Raw genomic sequence first — 22310 nt, 5'->3', positions numbered from 1 at the left:
CCCACACATACCCCCTTCCTACACCCAATACCTTCCCAGACAACAAGGATCAATCATAAAAGACTTTCAACAAAACTACAACCCGCTTGCTAAAAGTGTGTATGTCAGAAAGCACACACAAGCCACGGAGAACATTTCATGACAATAATCCACACTATACCTTATGTGTCACATTGGACAGCATGATTCTCTCCATTTTTTTCAGACTCTTGTCTGCTGGCAAACAAAGGATATATTGAGACAGGAAGTGAAGTGGCAGTTGCTTAGCACTGAGGGGATGACATCTAAAAGGCATCGGGTTTTAGGGCACTTGGGTGGCCCAGCCAGTTGGACATCTGACTCTTGAGTTTGGCTCATGTCATTAACCCCGGGGTCGCAGGATCGAGCCCTGCGCTCAGTGGGGGGTCTTCTTGAGATTCTCTCTCCCTCTCCTTCTGCCCCATCCCCCTCTTGTGCTCTCTCTCTCGCAAATAATTAAATAGATCTTTAAAAAACTAACAAAAATAAAAATAAATAAAAGGCGTGGTGTTTCTTTTTGGGGTGATGAACATGAAAATGTTCTAGAATTGATTGTGGTGATTGATGTCTGTGAATGTACTAAAAAAATATTGAATTGTACTGTTTAAGTGGGTGAATTGTGTGGCATGTGAATTAGATCTCAGTAAAGCTGTTACCACACACACACACAGGCTGACATCTTCCTGACCCCTTCTGTCGTGTGTACCAGCCCACAGATCACCCAAGGCAGTGAACGTTGTCCCTATACAGCCACCTGACCAGGGATTCGAATACTGTTGGACCATTTCCAACAAATTTAGAGCAGCAGTTTTTTAGGGGGGAAATATATATATGTATGCGCTTCTCCAGAGTGGTCATTGCTCTCCCTGGAGGTGTGACCGCTGGCACGGACTTTCTGATAAAGGGAGTTTAGTGCAAGCTGTTTTGCCTCACCGCTGACCTCGAGCCTGGAATGACATCAACCGGGGAAGGCCACATCTCACAGGCAGCACTGGGGCAATGAGCTTCCACAGAGAAAAGCAGTCAACTTGTTTTCCTTCACAGAATCACAAAACCAAGGTAAAATTAATAAATTCCTGCCTGAAAGCCAAACACTTTGTTTGAAGCGGCCCCCACCTTCCTCCCTGGGAGGAGCGCTGATTGGCCCGGCATGGAAGGTCTGTGGTCCTCTTCTGCGCAGCACCCCAAATTTAGTCAGGCCTCCCTCAACACCTGCCCCTCCGCCCATATGTCTCAGGGCGCTAACCCCCGAGGGCGCTAACCCCCGGGGTGGCCCAGGCCAAGGTTATTAGCCTCATCCCGCCCCCCCGGCCATCTTGGGTTGAAGGACAGGCCTGTGATAAGTCTGGGCCAATAAGACGTAAGGAAGGGTTTGCCAGAGGCTTCTGGGACAGAGGCTTTTTCACGTTTCTGGAAGACCTTTTAGAAGCACATCATTTTCCCCGGACACACTGAATATGTTAGTTACCTATTGCTGCTTAACAAATTATTCCAAAATCAAATGTACGTTATCTCAGTTTCTAGGGGCCAGGAATCCAGGGGGCTGTGGGGCTCTAGCTCGCGGTTTCGCAGGAGGGGCTGACGTCACCTGAGCTCTGGCTGGGGCTCAGGACCGACTCCCAAGCTCACGGGACCAAAGCAGCCCAACTTCCAGACCTCTCAGTGGCTACCTGCAGGGGACTCAGTTCTCCTTGGCTGCTGGTTGGAGGCCTCGGAGTTTCACCTCACGGGCCTCTTCCTTGGCTGCCTGACCATCCTCACGACATGGCAGCTGGTGGTCCCCAGAGCAGTGATCCGAACAAGAGCAAGCAGAAATCTGCATTCTCCTTCCTGCCCTAGTCTCTGAAGCTAAGCCATCACTTGGAAGAGCGCTCAAGGAGCAGGGAATTTGGCTCCGCCTTTTAAAGGAGGCGTCGAGCAATTTGTGGACATACCTTCGTGGGCACTTGAGGAAGCTTACGGCCCCAGGGATTTGGGGCAGCCATCTTGCAGTTACAAAGGGGAGCCGGTTTTTAGCAAGATGTAAAGCAGCCAGGCCCTAGTTGCTACTGTAGAGACGCTGGATTAAAGCAGCCCTAAACCGGGCCTGCTTTGAGACTTTCCAGTACCTAAGCCGATAAATCCTCTTCATAGTTTCAGCCAGTTCGAGTCGGGAGTTCTGCTGCTTGGAATCAAATCTCTCCTGATCCCCTTAGAAACGAAGAAGACGGGACAGAGTCACGTGGTCTGATCACCCACGGTGTATTACAAGGGCAAGCGCACCGGGCCTGGGGGATCCAGGACACTGCCCACCCGCTCGCGAGGCTGTCCTGAGCAGAGGGGCCGGCGGGCTCTTACCGGAGTGGCAAGCAGTGTAGGGCTGCCCTCCAACTCCTGAGGAGACTCTGTTCAGAAGATGCTCTGGGGCAGCCACACAGCTGGCATTTTCTTATTTTGTTTCCCAGAGAGAACGCTCACATGTCCGATTTTTGAGATCAAACCGGAGTCCAGGAGACGCGTTAGCTGCGTCCGAGAAACGTGACCAGGTTCGTGCACTTGGGCTTTAATGGGTCCTAACACCCTCCACACTGCAAAGGGTGCTCCGGATATGCTTTCGTGAGCCTTCCACCCCCAACTCAGACAAACACCCGTATGTAGTGGGGAAAGCATCAACAGTTTTAAGGCTCACAAGCGAGTTTCATATCTAACCCCTGCCAGCCGTGGGCCCTTGTCAGGTGTTCAGGGTCCTCATCAGCTCATGGAGAAACTAGCACCTGCCTCACCAGACCACTGCAGGAAACAATGGAGTCATACACTGTTTTCACACACACACACACACACACACACACTCTATACACATACATAGGGGCACCTGGGTGGTGCCGTCCGTTGATCGTCTGACTCTTGGTTTTGGCTGGGGTTGTGATCTGGGGTGGTGAGATCGAGCCCCGTGTTGGGCTCTGAGTTCAATGTGGAGTCTGCTTGGGGTGCGCTCTCCCTCCGCCCCTCTTGCTCGTCCTCTCTCCAAAATAAATAAATTGATCACACGCATATTACTGTTTCCTTGCTCTCTCTCTGTTCCTGCCAGTGCCCACCCTGAAACTTTCACCCTCTCAACAGTGATAGCAGTCAGGGTCTGCCCTCACCCCTTCCCAAGGGAGAAGGGGTTTCTCTGATGGATAAGGTTGGGCTAGTGAGCGGCCATGCCTGAGTCCTTCCAGCTCTCCCAGGAAGGCCACATCCCCTCTGCCTCCTCTGGCCTCCTGCATTCCGAACTTACCCTGTCGTTCTCAGAGTGGAGCTAGCACATGCCTAGATCCATCTAGAATGCTGCCTGTGAGCGAGACGGTGATTAGATTGACTGGGATCAGATTCGGATGGATAAACAGCAAATCCAAAGTGCAGGCTTCCCCAAGATGGGAGCCTATTCTCTCTGACAGAAAGGGAGCCCAGAGCTGGTAGTCTGGAGCGAGCGCGTCGGCCCTACCGATACCCAAGCTCTGTCTTCCTGCTCTCTGCCTGTCGGTACCTGGCTTGCGTCTCCTTGGCCACATCTCAGCCCAAGATGCTGCTGGAGCTCTAACCGTGCTGCTGGCAAGAAGAAAGAAGAGAAGAACACAAAAAGGGCCGTCCCTGCTGAGGAGCTCCACTGAAGGGGCCGTCCTCGAGGGGCCGCTCAGGCCCAATTACAGCTCGTTGGCAGAGCCTGACTGCATAAGGGTGCCTAACTATGGGGAGGCTGGGAAAGGCAGTTTTCACTTTGCTGGCAACATGGCCAGCTAGCAGTCTTGGCTGCTGTAAGTTAGGCCAAGTCAGGAAAGAACGAGCAGGGAGCCCAGTCCCTCCATCCGATTTCACCAGGATGCAGCTGAGAATCTGACTCGTCTAACATGTGTGTCTATTGTTCAACCCCTGCAAAATTTTCAGGGGGCAGGAATGTACCTGGGACCCCAGAAAGCCCCTAGCACAGTGTCTCACACAGCGCTTTCAGTCATGCGGTAGACACTCTGTAGGGGAGTTCCCTATCTCATGATAAGGCCCTCTTCTCTGGGAAAGACCCCCAAAACACAGAGGTGGGTTGCAAGTGACCCTCCCGTCTGGCCACAGATGACAGTTCTTACCCGAGTATCAGTTGACCCAGACTGGGCCATTCATGGTCCCTTCCAGAACCTTCAGAAGTTCATGTGAGGAGACAGCATCGTCCTTCTGTGGCGGCCAAATGCTGAGATGTCCACCCAGAGAGAAAAAGCCAATGGAGAGAAGGAAGCCAGAGCCAGAGCTCCTCAGAGAAGAACACTACAAAACACACGAGTCACAGCCGGGCCTTGTCTCTCATTTCCAGAGCCCCCAGAGGCCCAGCTTCACCTCCATCCTCCAGTCCAGTACAGAGTAGACAGGCCCCCAGCCTTGCCACCAGGGGCCAGCAGCCTCCGGGGTTAGTGGGGGCCTCGGGAACAACACAAGATGGGGGAAAGACCGTGTCTGAAGGCAGACAATGCTGGGCGGACCAGAGCCATAATGATACAGTTTTACATCATGAAACAAGCAAAGGCTTTGGAGTGGACGGATGTGGGTTAAATCCCAGGTCCACCACTGAGGGGTCGGGTGGCCTTGAGCAAGCCACTTGAGCCTTAACTTCATCTTTGAAATGGGGCATCACACCTGCTTTTCAGGATTGTTGCAAGGATTAAGATAATGAGGCACTCAGAATATGTGTGGGTTCCCAGAGGAGCCTAGCTAACTTCCCCACATTTAATGCCCCCCCCACCCCCTGGTTAGGTTAGGATATAAACACCCTACAGGAAAATTCTGTTTCTTTCTTTTCACATGCCCAACTCCAGACTGGGGCAGACTGTCAGGAAGTCAGGCCACACCTCCCCCCCCCATACCTGGCTCAGGATGAGTTTCTTCTATGTTCTTATGCCACCACTCACACTCTAACAGTTCAAGAGTCCAGGGTTGGGGGGCGGGTGTGGCAGGACCTAGACAGTTTAGAGAGAAACCAGCCCTGGTGACAGGCCTCAAGCTGTGGCATTTCTAATTTGAAGCAGCAAAATGTGACTCAAAACTCAACACTCAATTCCTTTTGTTGTTCCCTGTTTCTCCTCTCTCTCTCTCTCTCTCTCTCATTCTCGCGTTTTGTTTTGTTTTGTTTGGCCTTGGGAGGGGTCATGTGGCCATTCGCCAGTGGTGACACCTTCCCAGGAAGAAATGATATCTGTCCTCCCCACCCAGGCTGGCTATTGCATAACCAGGGTTTATAAGGCCTGAGTGTTTGCGCCCTGGAGGAAGGGGATCCCAGTTGGGGTACTTTTAATGGATCCTAGTCTATTCCTTCTAGCCAGAGAGAGTGAAATTAAGGAGAATATGGGACTGAGTTGACAGAACTTTTGGGGTGGAAGAGAAGTTGGGTGGGGGAGGGGAGAAGAGGCCTCCCATTACAACCCCCTATAAGAACTCGCTCCACTTGGTCAAGCACCCATATGGACTTCCCACGGGGGACAGCAAGCCTGAACCCTATTCTTCCCTCAGAGGCCCTGTGGCCCCTCCCTGCTCCAGTAAGACCCCAGACCCCTGTACGTCCAGAGGAGCCCCTGCACCCCAACTTGAGAGGTTGAGTAGCACTCTGGGAAGAAGCGAAAGAAGAGGACACTACCACTCCCTCTCCCCTTCACCATTCCTGTCCCCACCCTGTCCCCTGAGGCTTGACTGTGCCCCACCGCCAACCCCACCCCCTCATCCTCACTGATATCCTGTCTCCTGCCTCACCCTAAGACAAAGGGCTGTTTTTAGGACCTCTGTAAGCCCTGGCGTCTTAATTTTTGACAGCTTCACCCCATATCAGTGCAAGCATATTAAAATATTAAAAATCTGCTGTAAAATTTTTGAAAGGATATTTATAATTTTGCTCTTGAAACCATTTGGCTAAGAGTAACTGATTTAAATCACAATTGGGAATTCTTGTAAAACAGCCCACACATTCCTTCAAATGTAATGGAAATGTTATGAATCCTAAATTTAACAATTAATGAGGTTGATATAATGTTACAGTCGGACATTTGATTAAGAATTTATTGATTTCAATTTCGCAGAGTTCTTATTTTAGAGCCATTTTGTTCAAGCTGTCAAATATTCACATGGTCCCCTCTGGGGGCTTGGGCCAGGAGTTCCTCTAATGGGTAACACAGAAGTAACCTGGACCCGTAGGTCTTCCCTATCTTCCACCCAAAGCATGCACATCTTCTCTCTCTCTCTCACACACACACACACCCCTAACAACAAACATCGCCTTGGCTGGACTGGGGAGGCAGAGCCCAGCTGCGATGGGGAAGACAAGGGAGCCAGTTCAGAGCAGGGAGGGAAGCGATGTCATGTCATGTCCCATCATGTAAGAAGGGACTTCCTTACTGCAACCAGTGGAGGGAGCTGCTGAGGGCACAGACTCTGAGACAAGCTGACCTCAGAAACTGGCACAGGCACTTCTTCCCGCCTGAGGCGGGTGGGTACTGGCGGCAGGAGAAGGGACCACTCACCCTGATTTTCACAGCCAGCCACGCAGCAGTTGCACAAACGTACGTGGGGACTAGAGAGGCAGGTGGACACAGGGGCTGAAGGGTGGGAAAGGCTGACAGCGATGCAGACAGGCATACAGACACACAGAGAGGGCGGTGAGATGGGGCAGAGAGGGAGGGAGGGAGGGAGGAAGGGAGAGGAAGAGGGTGGGGAAAGCAAACAGTTGAGAAGAAGCCCAAATGAGGGGCGCCTGGGTGGTTCAGTCGTTAAGCGTCTGCCTTCGGCTCAGGGCGTGATCCCGGCGTTCTGGGATAGAGCCCCACATCAGGCTCCCTGCTCCACTGGAAGCCTGCTTCTCCCTCTCCCACTCCCCCTACTTCTGCTCCCTCTCTCGCTGGCTGTCCCTCTCTCTGTCAAATAAATAAATAAAATCTTTAAGAAAATAAAAAGCAGCCCAAATGAGGGCACGGAGAAAAGCAAAGTGGGAAGAGGGCTGGTCTGGGTGCCAGTACTCAGGGGAAGGGAAGCATCTCTTGGGATTGTGGGAGCCCTGGGACAGCAGCAGCTGGTGTCAAGGCCAGCCCAGGGATGCGAACGCAGGGCACCAATTCCTCTGAGAGTCCTTGTTTGTTAGGTCACCAAAGCCTTCTGGAGGCAGAGGAGTCTGAAGGGGCATCTGTGCTTGGCAAGAACCTCCCCAGCACCCCAGCACCAGAGGGAGGGGCTGGGCCGAGGCAGAGAAAGGCCACTTTGTGCTCACTCCAAGGTCACTGGGGTATATCCAGGTATCCACCTGCCGCCGCCTTCGCCCCAGCTTGTCAGAGCCTCGGAAGTTAAACATTGTGCCACTAGGTGGAGCCAAAGCCCACGGCAACGACATTGGGCTGGGCTGGGCTGGGCCGCTTCGCCGCCCGGGTTTAAGAGGAAGTTGGGCTCGGGAGGCAGAGGACTAAGGGAGAAAGGGGCTAAGACTCGGCCCTACGGCGAGGCCAGGGAGGGGACGGGACAGCCGGCCCCAGCTCAGAGTGGACTTATTGGACCTACAAAGTCTTCCTTAGCCGTAAAGGTTAAACGGTCTCAGAGAGGACCGGGGACCGGGGGGGGGGGGGGGGGGGNNGGGGTCTCGCACGTGAAGAAGGTGCCGCCTCCGGATAGGGAGATCCCGGGAGCAGGCACTGGCCGGGTACACGCTTGGCCCCGGGGTAGGCACCCTGGCCGCCGTCCCTTCCAGCACCCCCAAGAGCGGAGTACAGGCCCAGGATTCCGTGGACAAGCGCCGATGAACCAGCAGGGGAACGCGTCCGCACGCCGCGGCTGCAGGTGGAGGCGGCGGGGCGGGGCTCGGGCCGGGAGGCTCCGCATTGGACGTGGGGGTTGCTGGGGCTCTCGGATTGGCTGGAGTTGAGGGGCGGGGCCGAGGGCGGAGCTTAGAGCCGTAAAAAACCTGAATAAAGGCTGCGTGGGGAAAGTGCGCAGACCTGGAGCAGGTGTGGCGCGTTCCTTCTCAGGCCGGAGCGTGAGCCACAGAGCTGATGCGACGTCCGGGGTAAGCGTCGGCCATGTTGTCCCCAGGCACAGGTGTGCGGCGGGAGACCAAGGTCCAGGCTCCCCTCCCCTCCGGGACAGCCTGAAACAGGACTCTTGCTGCCCCTCCCCGTGGTCTAAGTGACCTCCCTCCGGCCAAACCAGACCTTTTCCAACCCCCTCGCCCCCTCTGGCCAACAGCTATGCCTTCCCTTTACCTTCATCTCTCCCTTTAAGTCTCCTCCCAGAGTCTATTAGCGCTTAGCACAGAGCCCGCCCGCCTCCCGTACTGCCTCAGTGGATCCCCCCGTCCTTCTGTGGTGGCCCTTTAAATAGGATGAAGGAGGGGCAGGGAGCCACAAGGCTACATGGTTGCCATGAGTGCATTCCTCCTTCCAGACAGGTACATGTGCCAGACCCTGTAATGGGCACAAGAGATAGAGCTGTGAGCAAAACGAACGGTCTCTGTTGTTCCCCAGTTTCTACGCAGACTGTTGGACGAAGAAGAAGAGACAGAATTTGAGAAAACGGACGGGTTATCCCCACACTGGGGTGTGGGTGATAATGTTTAGCTTTGACAGTGGAATAAAGAAGTTTGCAGAAATGTATTGGGGTTAAAGGTAATTACACCTGTAAAAACTGAAAATGATCAATTAACATCGATATCAAGAAGAAAAATTGCCCCCTTGTAGCTTTTCCATTACAACAGGGTGCTGCTTCAAGCAAATCAATATGCAAATACCAACCCAAAGGTGACTTCTATTTGGGAGGAAGGGGAAGAAATTAGTTGTTTGATTCTATCCAGGAATCAACCATAGGGTTTCCCTTACATGGCAAATTGCCTTTGAAATCTGAAGGAAGAAATTACCTCTGTGGACACACCAAGGGTTCCCTCAGGACAGTGCAGCCAGTGTCCACTAGAGGGCAGCAGAGAGCTAGAGATCTAGAGAGAAGAACCCTCGCACGAGTAGCCTAATAGAAACAATACCAAATAGTTCACATTTATTGAGTGGTTACTCTAGGCCAGGCATCCTTCTAAGGGCTTTATAAAAAATTACTTCATTCCACCAACCCTATGAGGGGGGGTTCCATTCAACAGATGAAGGAACAGAGAGGCTAAGTAGCTTGCCTAAGGACACACAGCCAGGAAGTACGTGCCAGATACAAACACTGAAGGGGAGCTGTAGAGCCTGCATGCCTCACACTATGCAATTCTGCTTCCCAGGAAGAGGGCGGACAGGATGCAGACTGGAGGAGGCAGCTGAGGTCCCTGCAGGCATAACCCCAGCGGGCTCTCCAAGGCCACTTGCAGAAGCCGGCACCAGACAAGGGCTTTTAGCTCATTGAGGACCTCGAGTCCTCTGTCAGGTAAGGTCAGAACATCTAAGCTTCCCACTGCAGATGCCGCAGATGCCGCACATGCCTCGCCAGGGATGTAGCCGTGGGGAAGTGGCACCAGTCCACCCCATCACCACCGAAGCTGGACCCAGCTCTCCAGGGCCCACCGCCATGGTAGACCCTTCCAACTGCCGTGGCCTCTCAGGCTTAGACATGTGAAGCTGGCTTCAACCCACCGTCTCCCTCGTCCCTTAGGCAGCCCCCACCCTGCCTACCCCCACCACAGGCCTGGCTCACTGCAGTCAAGAAGGGGCTGGTCACAGAGGTTGGGGTCCAACAAACAGTAAGAAGACATTGATGAGGGGGCACCTGGGTGGCTCAGTCGTTAAGAGTCTGCCTTCAGCTCAGGTCATGATCCCAGAGTCCTGGGAGCCAGGCATTGGGCTCCCCGCTCAGCAGGAAGCCTGCTTCTCCCTCTCCCACTCCCCCTGCTTGTGTTCCCTCTCTTGCTGTCTCTCTCTGTCAAATAAATAAATAAAATCTTGAGAAAAAAAAAAAGGCATGGATGAGGACCCTGTGCAGGACAACCCCGAGAGGCATTTAAAAAAATTTTTTTTTAAGATTTTATTTTATTTATTTATGTGACAGAGAGACAGCCAGCGAGAGAGGGAACACAAGCAGGGGGAGTGGGAGAGGAAGAAGCAGGCTCCTAGTGGAGGAGCCTGATGTGGGACTCGATCCCGGAACGCCGGTATCACACCCTGAGCCGAAGGCAGACGCTTAACGACTGCGCTACCCAGGCGCCCCTCGAGAGGCATTTTAGACCAGAGCCCAGTGCTTTCTCGTTTTCTTCCCTGCTGAGCTGCCGCCATGAGCCGTCGCTGTGCTCACCACACAGGTTGCGAGGCGGTCTCGCTGAGTGACCTGAAACAAGCCGTTTATCCACCCTGCCTTCTGTTTTTTCCTTTTCCATGAACTATGAATGGGAGACCAGGAGTTCTTGACTGGGGACAGACATTGCGTGGGTATGCCTGAGTACATCTTTCCAGATCGGGGTTTCTCAGCCCTGGCACTGTGGATGTTGTAGCCTAGATCGTTCTTTCTTGTGGGGGCCTGTTGTGGGCACTGTAGGGTGTTTAACAACATCCATGGCCTCTCCCCACTCATGCCAGTAACACCCCCACCTTCCCAGTTGTGACAGTAAAATAATGTCTCCAGACATTGCCCAATGTGTCCTGGGGGGTTCAGAATCATTGCAGAAGAGGGGCGCCTGGGGGCTCGGTTAGGCATCTGACTCTTGATTTCAGCTCAGGTCATGATCTCAGGGTGGTGAGACCAGGCTCCACACTGGGTGGGGAGCTTTCTTAAGATTCTCTCCCTCTCCCTCTGCTCCTCCCCCTGCCTTGTGCGTGTGCATGGGAGCGAGCACGCACACACACCCCACGCGCACGCGCACACACACACACTCTCTCTCTCCCTCTCTCTCTCTCTCAAAAAAGAAAAGAAGAGAAACATTGTAGAAGAGCTGCAGGAAGCCGCCGGGCTAGGTGAACTGCAAGTTCATCGGTGTCCCCTCCTGTACAGGGAGGGGAGAGCAGGGCTGCCTGCCATACAGTTAAATGAGGCAATGGGTAGGAAGCACTTAGCCTCCATCTTCTTCCTCATCCCTGACCTTCTGGGATTCTAAAGGGTCTGCTACCCACAGAGGGGCAGGGATGCCACTTTTAAGAAAGAACCTGAAAGGCCCAATTCTTACCCCAAGTTCTAAGGGCGGGAGCACTTCAGGCACCCTCTCTGAAGCCAGCCCAGCTGCATGGCCTTTCTGCCTGCGTCCCCCACCCCCCTTCTGTGGCCAGGCTGGGAGGGGTGCACGAGGGTGGCACGCTGCCAGGGACCGTTCGGGAGAGGAAGCAGAAGGACCTCCCCAGGGCCCCACTCTCTGTGCACCCTGCCAAGGCCGCCCACACCTACCGCCTCTCTGGGGCCCCTCAGCCCTGGTCTGGGAGAGCTGGCTCCCCTCCAGCCCAGCACCCACAGACACAGGCCCCAGCTTCAGGCCTTCCCTGTGTCCCCATGGAAGCCCCAGGACGAAAATGGGGTGGTCAATAATTCTGCTTCCCAAGGCAGACCCTGCATTCCTTCTCTCACCTTGTTTGGTGGCCTCATGCAGCACTGCTATGACCCACGCCCTGCCGGAAGGGCCAGAAGGTCAGAGGGGAACTCAGTGGTGCCCTGTAAAAAGTTTACACCCAGCTGCCTGGGCTGGGGGAGGGGCCATGCTGCGTGGCAAATGCTCGTGTCTGCGGCGGCAGCATTCCTACTGCGGCGGGGACCGAGGCGCCAGTGTGATGTCAACGAGTGCGAGTTGTGTCCACCCCCGGACACAGCAGCCATAAATAACCTTAGTTTAGATAACAGTAAAATAATTGAGAAGTGATGTCTTTTTCGTGCGTATTTCCCTTTGTAAGAAAATGTGGTTAATTGTAAGTTTGTAAAATCTGTAAAATTTAAATTTAACAATGACTGAATTTAACAACCAGTTCAGAAAATTCCTAAAAATTCAACCACCAGCTCTCGAAAGCCACTGCCAGCCAGCTCCAGTCCCTCTCTAGGCATCGGATGTGGTCCATGACCCCGAGATCATACAAGCTGAGTAAGGAAGATGGGCTCACCCATCATCAGCTGGGGCCAGAGTGGGGCCATGGAGAAACCTAAAGAGGCACTGACCCTTCCCAGGGGTTCAAGGAAGGCTTCCTGGAGGATCCCAGAGAGGGGTGCGGAGTGCACCAGGCTGAAGGGAGGGCTGGCAAAAGACCGGGATAGGAGAAAGTGCTTGGCACACACCAGAAACCAAAGCGGGAGGCTAGTCCTGGTGAGGGGAAGGCTGGGCTCCTGTGCAGGTCCTGTACTGACACCTCTGTTCCTTGGGACAAGTCCCCTCCCTTCTCCAGGCATCTCCCTTCTGTCAGACCGGGGCCTTGAGCCAGATGGTCTCCCGGCCAGTTGGCTGTCTAGAGCCCCCAGGAGTCTGTGGAGGGGCCTGGCGAGGGGTGGGGGAGAGGCGCGGGCCCACAGGATACCCTTTGCAAGCCAAGTCTTTACCTCTCCCCCCGCTTCCACCCAGTTCCCCCAGGTGATGCCCGAAACTCCTGGTTTGGCTGCAGAAAGTAGCTCTAATTACAGTCATTTAGAGAACAGTGTGCTGCGTCTCCTAATTACCAAGCCGTGCAGCCCCAATTACATGTCTAAGGAAGCGTCTCAGGAGCCCCCTTCCTGGGGCCAGCCCACCAGCTGCAGACCCAGGCCAACCAGAAGTGGGGGGGCAGGCTGGCAGCTGCTGCCGGACCTCCCTCCATAGCTCCCTTCGTGCCAGACCATGCAGGAAATGCCGCTTCAGAGGCCTGCCCTGGAATGGGCGTGGGGCGAAGGGAGGCAGGGGAAGCGCCCCCAAAAGCGGGGCTCGCGACCCTGGGAGGGCCAGAGGCAGAGGCCTCCACATACACAGCGGGTGCGCTGGCCCGACCGCCGCACAAGTCAGAGTCTGAGCCAGGGAAGGAGGCTGGTTAACGTTTAGGAAGCGATGCCCCGCGACTAAATGCAGATTCTCTGGCCTGCCATCACCACCCACTGCAAAACCCCCTCAGAAACAGCCCTGCCCCTGCAGAGGGGCCGTGCAGCCCCGCCTCGCATGCCTGCTGGGTCAGGGAACTCAGGACCCCAAGAGGACCCCAAGAAGAAGCCTGTCTTCTCTTTGAGAGCTCCATTTATGAGAAAGAGAAGTCTCCCTCTCTGCGATTCCTACCCACGGGTCCCATCTCAACCTCCTGGGGCTGCTGTTCATCCGTCCTGGGGGTCTCGTTGGATGCCGCCCACTGGTCCTCTCCCAGGCAGGTGTCCGGCCCCTGAACCTTGCCTGGCTCCTCCGCCAGACCAGTTTCTGAGAGGACCCTGATTTGTGGCTCCCGGAGCTTCTTCCTGAACACGTGCTCCGGGGGGCCCACATCCAGTCCCCCAGCACTGGGCTGACAATTCCCAAGTGGTTTCCAGCTTGAGTCCCTGACCATTGCTTCCTACCCCCTCCCACAACCTGGCCATCCCAGGCTGCCCACAGGCCCACACCCACACCCTGGCCCAAGCCAACCCCACAAGCTTCCTCTGCCCTGCCCCCTTTATACCCAGTCCTCACGGCCTCAAACTCCAGCCCTTCCTTCTCCCAGGTATATCCACATTCCATCCCTCTCCTCCAAGACCCCTGGTCCTGCCTCACTCAGGCCACCATCCTCGGCCACCTAGAACCCGGCAAGGCCCCAAGCTGGTCTCTCCACTGAGTTCCAAGAGGCACGGAGCCCGGAAGTCAGGTGCATGGCTCCGTGGGTTCCATTGCTGGCTCCTCCGCTGCTAGCTGGCCTCCAGGCCCTGAGTGAGCTAGTTAGCATCTCTGTGCTTCGTTCTCTTATACTGCTATCTGTCTCTTCGGTGCCTATGAGCAGGGTGGTTCCCGAGGAGTCAGACTGGCTACTGGGGGACAGGGACAAGAGGTGATAAAATGAGGCAGAGAGGAGCCAGAAGGCAGGTCTCTGAAAATATCTGTGTTCAACTAAGAGGCCCATGAACTTGCTCCCAAGATGAGTGGAAAGGCTTCAGGATAAAATCTCCCACCGATTTTGTATCTTAGATGGTGCCCAAGGATGTCCTACTTCCTCTCCTGCAGAAGCTGAGAGCCTGCCCTGCCCTGGTTGGGGGGGGTTCTGGCTGCAGCCCCCACTTTGGCTCTAGAACCAGCAAGTAATGGAGCTCTGCTGGGCACAGCCCTGCCTCTCTCACCACAAGGGACCATGACTGGACAAGCTGAATCCCAGCCTGGGAGGGTGGGCCTGCGGCCAGCGGGCGCTGCTTGTGCAAGCATGGCCCTGGAGGTGGGGGTCGGGGGAAGAGTGACCTCACATCCGCCACCTACGAAGCTGTTTCACAAACATATTATTAGCTTGTTAATTAATTCTCATAACAGCCCTGGGAGTTGGGTGTCATTATCCCATTTTTACTACAGGCTCACTGAGCAATGATCCTATTACACACCCATCAGGACCATGCTCGAATATTTAGTGCCTGGGTAGGAGGGAGGCTGAGGGTTTCTCCTGAAGCTGGTGAGGCCTGCAGGTGGGAGAGGGGTCACAGGCTGGTGGAAGGGGTGCCCAGAGCTGAGGCCTGCCTGATGCCAAGAAGAGGGGTGGGGAAGGGCGGGAGGTAGGCTGAGAGAGGTGTTCTCAAGCTGAGGTCTGGGGGAAACCTCCTTGAGCCCCCCGATTATCATACAGATGGGGAAACTGAGGCCCAGGCAGGAATACAAACATGCATAAGGTCACTCAGCCTGTCAGCGGCTGAGCTGGGACCTGTCTCTTAGGCTGGGACTCCACTTCTACCCAGGGTATCCTGTACTGGCCAGAGGAGTAGGGGGGTGCTGGTGAAGAGGGAGGCCTGACTGAGGCCCTGTCCCAGGGCCTTGAGGAGAACTGAGGATGTAGCCCTTCTGGGGCCCCAGCAGCTCACACTGGGCTGACCAGCAGGCACTGATGAACTTTCTGGCCTCTCTGGGTGACCAGCAGAGGGTGATGCTGTCCCAAAGTGAAAGCTCCCAGGCTCCCAGCCACCTCTTCAGGTCCATCCCAAGGTCCCCAGGCAGGTGCAGGGGAGGGGCGAAACAGAGTTCCCAGGAGCAGAAGAGCATGCACGGCTGAGAATCAGGATCCCTGGGCTAGTCCTGACACCAGTCCCCTCTTGCCTAAGGGTCCAGTTTCCCCAGCTGAGCACTGGGGGAAAAATCATCCCTTTTCCCCCTCCTTACATGCTCACCAGCTCCATCCAACCTCTGCTCTCTGGAAAAGAGAATGCATCCTAGGCCACAACCCCGCACAGAACTCTTGCAAAAGAGGCTAGACCTAGGGAGAAACTTCCCGAGTTCTCACCGAGTGTCCCCAGTGGATTCCCCGATTGTCCTTACCTAGGTCCTACTCTGGGGGACGAGAAAGATGGTCAGACTGCTGTGCAGAGGGAGGAGCTGGGTGTCTCTGCCTCTGTCTCAGCCCCCCCCCCTTAGGTGAGGGGAGAGAATTTTCCCCAGGACAGCTGAAGGAGAGGAGTAGGGGTGATGCACCAGTCCAGGCCCCAAAAGAGATCCCAGTACAGGGCAATTGGCCCATTGTGAGAGGGCTCCCCGTGTCATCCCCAATAGCCTATGACCCTTCCCACTGGTGAGATTTCCTAGGACCAGTCTTCTAGAATATGGTCGCAGCAAGAATCTCTGCTCTGACTGAGAGCTCTCCGCTCAGAGTCCCAGAGGTCCAACATCTAGGGGTAAAAGTCCTGGGACAGAGGCAATGCAAGATCTGGGGCACTGAGGATATTGAGATCCCCAGGCCGGAAAGAACCCCCAGCCTGGCCTCCCCCCACCGAGATTTAAAATGCCTAGAAGGCTGGAGGCTGTCATCCAGGTGGGCTGTGCTTTGCCATGGTAAGTCGTACCCTCTCTGGTCCTCGGCACCCAGCCTGGCTGTGCCTGGTCCAGGACAGACCAGATGGTCTCTCAGAGGCCTCTTCCAGCATCGCGGTCCTTGAGTTCCCAATGCTGTTCCCACATACCCCCATCCAGGCACTGCCTGCGGGAAGCCGCCTATAAAGCCAGGTGTCCCACCCTCAGCCCTACAGTCCTCACCAGCTGACTGGCTTCTCTGCCCAGAAAGTGGGCAGGGGCTGGGGGTCATAGCGGGCAAGAAACATGGAGATGGGGACCTAGGGGGACAGTGTCCTGGCAGGTGTAGGCTTGCACCACGGAGAGGGGCTGGTGACTCACAGGGACCCAGAGGGGCATTTCCTCCTGAGCCGAAACCAGACAGGGAGCGCCCAGACGGGGAAGCGCGGGGGGGAGGGACACGCATCCTGCAGCTTTGTTCTCCCAGGTGCACGTCCAGGCCAGCATTTCCGGGAATCACGGTGACCCTCCTGCTGCCTCATGCTGTCGTCAGAGTCTGTCCGACTGCTCCCGACTTTACAGTCAGAACGCCCCCCGCCCCCACATCCCACTGCCACCAACACCTTGCTTCAACCGCCGTCTCCTCCAGCCTGGACCACAGTAAGCACTCCTGCATATCATCAGTCTCCAGCCCCCGTTCTGGGGCTTTCATCCTGGGTCCCCCCACCCCGTGTCCCCACCCCACCACCCAGCTCTTCCTCAGCCCCTCCCACCCCATACTTTGCCCATTTCGTACCTACTCTTCAGGTTCAAGCCAAGTCATCTTCTCCTAGAAGCCTTGCCTGACCCCCCTGGCACCATATACCCCTCCCCGGAGCCCCGGCAGGAGCTGAGTATATATATGTAACTGTATGGTCCACCATGAGTGCCTGCGTCCCCCACGAGGTCAGAACTAGGTTTAGTGTGGCCTCCCTGGTCTCCGCAGCACGTGGCGCAGTGCCAGGCACTCGGTGAACACGTGCCGAATGAAGGGATGTCCCGTGGTGCGTCTGCAGCCCTGCACCAGCTCCTCTCGGAATCCCTCGTCATCTGCGATCCCTGGAGCCTCCTACTGATTGGGCTGTGTGGTGGGAACTGTGCAGCCTGCCCCCAGACCCCAAGATCAGGGCCAGACTCAAGACCCCTGTAAATTCCCCAGCAGGTGCCGGGGATAGCCTCAGGGACACCAATTGCCACGACCTACTGATTCAAAGGAACCGCCACCCCCCAACAAGAGGAGTCCCAACTAGAATCAGATGCCCAGAGAGGGTCAGGGCCCAGCCCAAGGTCACACAGCAAGGCTGCCACAGAGCTACACCAAGAATCAGGGCGCCAGCTCCGGCTTAGGGTTCTCCCCGCACTATAATAAATGTGACTATTTTTAGGAAGCTAATTAGCAAGTCAAATATGACTCCTGCTAATAATAATGCCACCTTTATGCTTTTCAGTCTCTGCATCACCTCATTTGCTCCTGCAACAGCGGGGTATGCCAGGCAGTGAAGTAGGAGGTGATCTCATTAGAAAGGTGTGGTCAGGAAAGAGGAAGTGACTGGTCCTTCTGCCTGTCCCACCAGCTCAGTTTACTGATGCTCCCAGAGGCCGCAATGCCCCAGAGGTTCATGTCTCCAGGGCCTGGCTCAGAGCCTCTCAGGGGGCCTGCTGTCCTGTCCTCGTAGGGTGCCCAACCCCACCCACCCAGCCAAAGTCAGCCTCCTGCTGGCAGCCCCGCTCATGCTGGCTGCAGCCCCAAACCTGCCTCTCACAGCTGTTGGGCTTCAGGTGGCTTCGAGGGCTGGTCTCCACTGAGTAGGATTGTTTCCCCTGCAAACCTCTAGCACATGGAAAGGATAGTTCTGGGCAAAGAGGCACGGGCAGCCTAGCCTGGGTTGCCCCCCCAACTTGGGACCCCTGCTAGAATAGAGGACATCTTCTTCCCGAGTGGCACTGGGGTCAGGACCAGCCTCTCATCCCTCAGGCCCATCTCCTGCCCACTCCCCCCTCCCCTGCAGAAGCTCCTGGGACATCCGGTGGCACCAGACAGGGCTGGGTGGATGCAAACATGAGGTCAGTTCCTCGATTGCTTCCTGCGACCTTCCCAGAGGAGGGAGGTATGTCCCACCGAGATGCAGCTGTGCTGTTCCGTCGGGGAAATGGGTCGGGGCAGGGTGCAACAGAGGCCCTGTTTCTCAGCGGGGCGGCCAAGGCCTAGGCCAGAGCGCTGTGCCCCTCACCTCTAATGTAAGAGCTCGCATTGAGCCCCGGGGCCCAGCTCCTGTCTGAGATGGTGGTGGGGTGAGACCCAGAGTTTCCAGGAGTCTCAGCTCACAGCACAAGGACCCCTTGGAGTAGGTCCTTGCCCCGGACTCAGGCTGGGGAGCTGTGCAGTCAGGAGGGCTTCTCAGAAAGGGGGCACTGTGGGGACTCACAAGCAGACTGGGCACAGCAGGTGCAAAGTTGTGGAGGAGAGGATGGGCTCTGTGATGGTCTCTCAGATGAAGGCCCCTGGCCTGTGCCCCACCTCAGATGGGTAGACTGGCCTGCAGGGGAAGAATCTGGACTCCTGGTCCCCACAAGTTTGGCATGAATTGGCCCCCAGCTGTGGCAACTGCCGCAGGCACTGCCCTTTGGAGTCTCTTCACTGATAAGTCGCTGCAGCTACTGGTCCCTGCTGGGCTGGGAGGAGGGGGCTGCTTCCAGGAGGTAGACAAAGGCCATCCTTTGAGAAAGAAATAGAGGCCTCCCAGGGGGGCCCACAGATGCCCTGGGGGCAACGGGTGTCTCTCCCTCCCTCCACTACCTGCTGGGATGAGGTGGGCACCCCCTTCACCCAGTTCCACACCTGGTCCCCACCAACAGGGAGCCCCCACCCCAGGGGAGCTGTGTTGGCTGCAGGACAGCGGCTCCCCTGGCCGGGGACGGCAGTGATGCTGACAAGGCAAGAACAAGGCTATCGCTGAACACAGAGAGATGGAATGAGGGCTGCGTGTGCAGGAATGGTTCCTGAGCTGGCGGCCAGCGTCATCGGCTGTGTCTGAGGGAGGAGGCACAAGATCGCCTCTCCCCGAGCGTTCAGTCCAGCATGTTCCTGATCACAGCCTTGGAAATAGGGCTGGCATAGGCCCCTTGTGGCCACAGCTCAGGGTATACTTCAGCCTTCCTAGGAAATCCCTGTCACCCCCTGCCAAGGGCCCTCCTCTCCCAAAGAGAAAGGTCTCTGAATTGCCTCTGAACCCTGATAGCAGGGTGCGTTGGCCACTCCCACTGCCCCTTGCCCTCTCTGGGCACCCCACCCCCCTCTGGGGTGAGAGGGGGAATGTACATTAACAAGGGAGCCTAGAAAGGGCTGTGCTGAACCCAAAGGCAGGCCGTACCAAAAGGGGGGGGCTTAGACGCCTAGAGCCTTGCGGCCCCCACCCCTCTGTGTGGGGGGGCAGCAGGACAGGTGCAGGAGCCCTGTGGTCGGGCCTGTCACACGGCATCAAAGAAGGAGCTGCCAGCACTACTGAGGGTTAGGAGCCCGGGGGAAGCTGAGGCTTTCCAGCTGAGTGAGCAAGAAACATTGTCTAAAGTAGTCGGTGCCCCACTTTCTGGCACAAGTGGGGGAGGGCTGCCCACCGCCTGCAGGGTCCAGGATGGAGTGGTCCACAGAGCCGCATGAGGCAGCCTAAGGTCAGGGTCCCAGAGAGGTGGGGGACAGGGGGCAACAGACACCCCTCCCCAATCCCGTGTAAGGAAAGCGCAGCCCTCTAGGTAGGAAGGGAGGGACTGGTGCTGGAGAGGAGCCCCGATTCTGATGGCCGGGGAAGGGGGAAGTCCAGCTCCCTAGACTGAGAGCTCAGCGAAGCTCAGGGCCTTCATCACCCTGGTCCCGTGGGGCTCAAGTGCAGGGATACAAGCAGGGTGGGCACATGCACCCTGGAGCCGGGTCCTGGGGGTGCCCCAAGATAGCCTCAAGCTTGGACCCAGGCAAGAAGGGCCCCTGCCCTGGACCCCACACTCTAGAGGATCCCACTCTGTCCCTCCTCTGACTTCCTGCCCACCCAAGGCCCATGCCCCTCCTCCTAATGCAGGACCCCAGAATTCCCCGACCCACAGTCCGCTTGAGCCTTTCCTGCCGCCCTGCAGCCGGTATGCACACCCCGGGCCCAAGGGGCGGCCAAGGGCAGCTATTGCCTCGTCCGTGGATAAAACCTGGCTGGAGGGGCTGGGGATGGGCCCTCCCCATGCCGCTACATTCCAGCAACCGGACCCCAGGAGTCCAGGAATTCTAAATGCACCCTGGCCTTCCAGGTGGTTCTCAAGGAATGTTCATCCACGCGGGAGGCTGGCGTGTATTCTATTTCTCAGTTTGTTAGCTTGATTTATAACTGAAATATCTACCCATACATGACGTGGGCCTCCACTTGTGCCTCTGCCCGAAGCCCCACAACCGTTAGGGGTGGGCCTAGCAGCAGCACTTCATGCAGGGTCCCACCCCCCACCACGTGCTTCCTCATTCTTGCTCTGAAGCTCACGGCCTCCTTCCTCTGGGATGCCCTGGAAGGGATATGAACCCCAAGCTCCCAGGCTGGCCCACCCGCTCCCTGAAGCTGGGGCCAGGCCCCAAAGCTCCACTCCCTCTGCCATTCCCGAGCTGACTCGGGCCCCACACCTGGCAGCTGGCAACTGGCAGCCGGCAGTGGGGGTCATCCCAGGAAGCTGGGGGGAAGGAAGTAGTACTTACTGAGCTCCTCCTGTGAGCTAGGTTCTGGAACCATCTCCCCTAACCCTCAGGAGCCCTCTGGGACCTTGTCGTTGTTAGCACCCCTTTGTTGCAGAGGAGAGGCTTGCCCAAGGTCACACAGGTGCCACCGAGCCTCACCTCCGAGCCCTGAGCCCTGGCTCTTTGCACTTGAGCAGGCAAAGGAAAGTGGGGGGCATTTGTGGCTGGGACATTTGTGGGAGGCAAGGGATAAACAGAGAGCAGGCCTCTGTGGGTCACAACAGGGAAGCCAGATCTAGCCAGCATGTGGGGACCCCAAGCCCTGACCGCCAGCCCCCTTAGGAGCCAATCCCCAGTCCCCAGTGGGGTGCCCTAGGGACTGAGGGGGATCCATGAAGCAGTCCGTGTGCCGAGCGCTCTCAGGCCCCGAGGGCCTCTCACCAGAGGAGATGGAAATCTTTCACGTGTCTGTGAGAGCCTCGGGAACCCCAGGCATCCGGAAAACCAGCCCCTGAGATAAGAGGGGAGATTAGATTTACCCGGCCACATGGAGTGTCCGGCCCGCCATGTGCAGGGGACAGATAACACCATGGCCAGGCCTCTCCACACTTTCGTTTCAGTGCCCTCCATGTCACCACACAGTGTGGCCTTGCGTGAGTCGCTGAGCCTCCCACGGCCTCAGCTTCCCCACCTGTCAAGAAGGAAAAACAACAATGTCCTCTCTGTGAGGCCTTTTCCTATCAGGTGAATAATAACGCTCCAGGCCTGGCACCTGCTCGCAGTGTGTGTGTGTGTGTGTGTGTGTGTGTGTGTGTGTGTAGGGGGAGGTTAGTTCCTTTTCCCCGAAATTAAGAGATAGTTCCGATTTTCAGAAAAGAGGAAGTAGGTGGATTCCTGAGAACCTTCGACCAGAGGGGAAGACCACCCCCTGGCAGGCGTCTAACTCTGCCCATTCAGTACATGAGGTCCATGTGTGCCCGTGAAGGGTGAGGGTGACCAGACACGGGCTGTAGAGCCGGCACCTCCCCCCTGAATTCCCGCCTACCTGGCCCTGCCTCCACACGGCCCTGGCCCTGGAGAGGGTAGGAGCTCAGGAGGTCTTCCCAGGAAGGAGCCGGAGGCGGACGCAGGGCCAGTGAGCATCTCTGGCCCAGTCACGCTCAGCAGAGCCCCTGCCTGGCAGGCTGGTCTCCACGGTCGGGCTTCAGGCCGTCTGGTCCTGCTCCCTAGGAGCTCCCTGGCTCCACCTTTACTGAGGCGGCCCTCCCATCTGGCCCACCCTTCTTCCGCCTCTGTGTCTGCCGTGTTGCCGCACCTGAGAGCCCTTCTCTAGCCAGGGTAGGACAGGGGCCTATACCTGCGTTTTCCAGAAATCTGTTCAAAAGACACCTCTGTTTTCACCAGTTCCCCTTCTGGTCTTCTCACCGCAGCGGGAATAGCCATCACGTTACCTGAAATGATGTTCCACTTGCCTCCGTTCCTGCCTCTGTCCCTCCCCTCGCTCTGACCAGTTCCCCTCTCATCACCTCCTTAGCACCCATTCCTCTCTTCTCAGGACGCAGCAGACAGAGTGAGGCGGGAGGAGGTCATCTCTGCCGCAGCTCAGAGAGGCTCCGGGGAACTTGCGGCCCAATCTCCCCCCACCTGTGGCCGCTGCCTCTTGGCATCAAACCCTCTGCTTCCGCCCTTCCCGTCCTCCAGGAACCCTCTCAGCCTCACACTCCAGCTCTG

The 22310-nt window shown here is 56.5% G+C and overlaps 1 protein-coding gene and 1 long non-coding RNA gene across 4 annotated transcripts in view; one reads left to right on the top strand and one right to left on the bottom strand.

The window, feature by feature from the left end:
• LOC100474049 (cholesterol side-chain cleavage enzyme, mitochondrial) overlaps positions 1-21868 on the bottom strand; it is a 39326-nt gene extending 17458 nt beyond the window's left edge. Inside the window, exon 1 of the mRNA XM_034668061.1 lies at positions 21625-21868. Within this exon, the coding sequence (XP_034523952.1) occupies positions 21625-21722 (98 nt within the window). The 5' untranslated portion in view covers positions 21723-21868. The remainder of the gene's footprint in view (positions 1-21624) is intronic.
• LOC109490189 lies at positions 7624-9855 on the top strand. 3 transcript variants are annotated; one of them, XR_004627780.1, is made up of 3 exons: positions 7624-7830; positions 8514-8654; positions 9260-9855. It is a non-coding gene; the product is annotated as an uncharacterized LOC109490189 (long non-coding RNA). The 3 variants fall into 3 exon arrangements; XR_002143458.2 differs by lacking the exon at positions 7624-7830 and adding an exon at positions 7963-8056; XR_002143457.2 differs by lacking the exon at positions 7624-7830 and adding an exon at positions 7963-8056 and having other exon boundaries at positions 8434-8654.
• Positions 21869-22310: the final 442 nt, after the last annotated feature.

This window comes from Ailuropoda melanoleuca, chromosome 9 (assembly GCF_002007445.2).
Source record: "Ailuropoda melanoleuca isolate Jingjing chromosome 9, ASM200744v2, whole genome shotgun sequence".
Classification (NCBI taxonomy): domain Eukaryota; kingdom Metazoa; phylum Chordata; class Mammalia; order Carnivora; family Ursidae; genus Ailuropoda; species Ailuropoda melanoleuca.
The sequence above is the reverse complement of the archived record's forward strand: the minus strand, read 5'-3'. Positions and strand labels throughout refer to the sequence as shown.